The 1,879-nt window shown below is 39.1% G+C and overlaps 1 protein-coding gene across 1 annotated transcript in view; it reads right to left on the bottom strand.

Moving 5' to 3' along the window:
• Nucleotides 1-1,504, bottom strand: part of LOC108525520 (cytoplasmic tyrosine-protein kinase BMX-like) — a gene marked incomplete at its 5' end in the record, with an annotated part of 5,854 nt that extends 4,350 nt beyond the window's left edge. The window contains 2 exons of the mRNA XM_017866466.1: nt 341-405; nt 1,288-1,504. Coding sequence (XP_017721955.1) covers nt 341-405; nt 1,288-1,504 — 282 coding nt within the window. The remainder of the gene's footprint in view (nt 1-340; nt 406-1,287) is intronic.
• Between the last annotated feature and the right edge of the window lie 375 nt (nt 1,505-1,879).

Below are 1,879 nucleotides of genomic sequence, written 5' to 3'. Positions count from 1 at the left end.
TTTAAAAGAAATTTTAAAAACCCAATAATGTGGCTGTAACATACTGTATTTAAATTTAGGATCTTTCATGGAATTTATTTAGAAGTTTAGAAAGTATTGGATTGTTGAAGGAACTAAAAGTGACTTCAGATAATTTCTGAAGAACAATCCCATCTTATAAGCGAAGGAATGAGGTGAAACGTGTTTCACAGGTAGTTAGAGGCAGTATGGGAGGGACTTAGGTTTCTAAGTCCCCAGTTCAAGGCACCTTCTATATCCCCACAAGGCCTTCAATTATGATGGTGTTCCAATGTGAATGGAAATCCCCCTTTCACTGGTTGCCCTTTTGGAATTGGCTTACCTTGTCATTCCAAAGTCAGATACTTTCACACAGAGATCGCTGTCCACCAAGCAGTTACGAGCAGCCTTTAAAGGAAAAACAAAGTCACCAAGTAGTGAAAGTGACCAAGAATCTCCTGACATTTTCCTCCTCTTCAGTAGAATTCTCAGCAAAATCTAAGATTACCTAGCACAACCCCCAAATGCTCTAAAGTTGTCTTTTCTTTCCTTTGCAATTTTCAATTTTTCAAAATAAAAATGTTCTCCCGTGAGTACTTTCAACCAAGCATTCATCCTTGTCAAACGACATGAAAAGGTATTACACTTTAAACACAGAACCTTAGCTTATCAAGGAAAGATGAGAAATTTCTAGAATCTCCCTTTCCACCACCAGATACCGTGTGTGCATTCACAGATACTTTGAAGGCATAAACGCTGCACCTATGACTTAGGGAACATACGGGCCTAGTGTGAATGCAGGTCTAATGTTGAGTGCAAGAAAATCTCTAAAGATAAATCCCAGCGAATACCAAACACAGCACTCCCCACTCTCATTCTGATCCAAAGACACACAAATTCTTTTCCTTTTTTTTTTTTTTTCCATTTTCAGTTATTGTATCAAATGCCTGCTTTAGCACTAAGCCCTTCCTGAAATAAAGGTCAACTTGGGTTTAATGGTTTTAAGAAACACTAAATTGGCCAAAGTCTTTCCTTTCCATCTGTTCTCCTTCATACCACAACACAGCTATGTAGACCTTAACAGCTTATGCTATTCTCACTGTTCTTTCCATACTTCAAATATTTTACATTGATTTTGTAAAATGTCATTTGCTTGAACAAGTCACAAGCACAAGTGAGCAAAGCAAAAGGGATGGTGCCCTTCTTGCCTTCCCCACCAGTGACCCCATCTCCAGAAGTGGGAGCCATGGACTGCTTTCCTTTCTTTGAAATTCCAATGGCTTTGCTTACCAAGTCCCGATGTATGAATTGGTGGCTCTCCAAGAAGGCCATGCCTTCACAGACGTCATAGCACATTTCTAAGAGCTGGGAAGGTTCAAGTCCTTTTCCATGACTTCTCAGGTAATTCAGCAAGCAGCCATTGCTTATATATTCAGTCACTATGTATATGGGGTATTCCTTTGAACACACTCCATAGAATTTAACCAGCTTGGGATGGCTGAGTTTTCTGGAAATAACAGATTTTCAAAGTTCAATGCTCCACACTCCATTTTCTACATGTACTGAAAAAGAGTTGCTTTCAGATTTCTGTTTGTTTTAATTTCCCCCCTTTCACTTGAACAGAGAAAGAGAGGGAAAAGTTTAGGATCTTATATTGCAAGCACAATTATCTTTGGAGGCAAAAAAAAAATTCTGCCTCATATCAGACATTGGTGACTTCAGCAGCAATTTAGCAGTTTGTGAATGCTGTATTCAAATGCTGTATTCAACTTTCCTACAGAGAATCAGGGTAGCAATGGTCTGTTGCACTGGAAACCCTGTTTAGTCTCATGGCATCTTGGGAACGTCGATGACTTATTTAGAGGAAGTCACACCCTAAGAA

The sequence above is a fragment of the Rhinopithecus bieti genome, unplaced genomic scaffold (assembly GCF_001698545.2).
Source record: "Rhinopithecus bieti isolate Rb0 unplaced genomic scaffold, ASM169854v2 scaffold_64499, whole genome shotgun sequence".
NCBI lineage: Eukaryota > Metazoa > Chordata > Mammalia > Primates > Cercopithecidae > Rhinopithecus > Rhinopithecus bieti.
The sequence above is the reverse complement of the archived record's forward strand: the minus strand, read 5'-3'. Positions and strand labels throughout refer to the sequence as shown.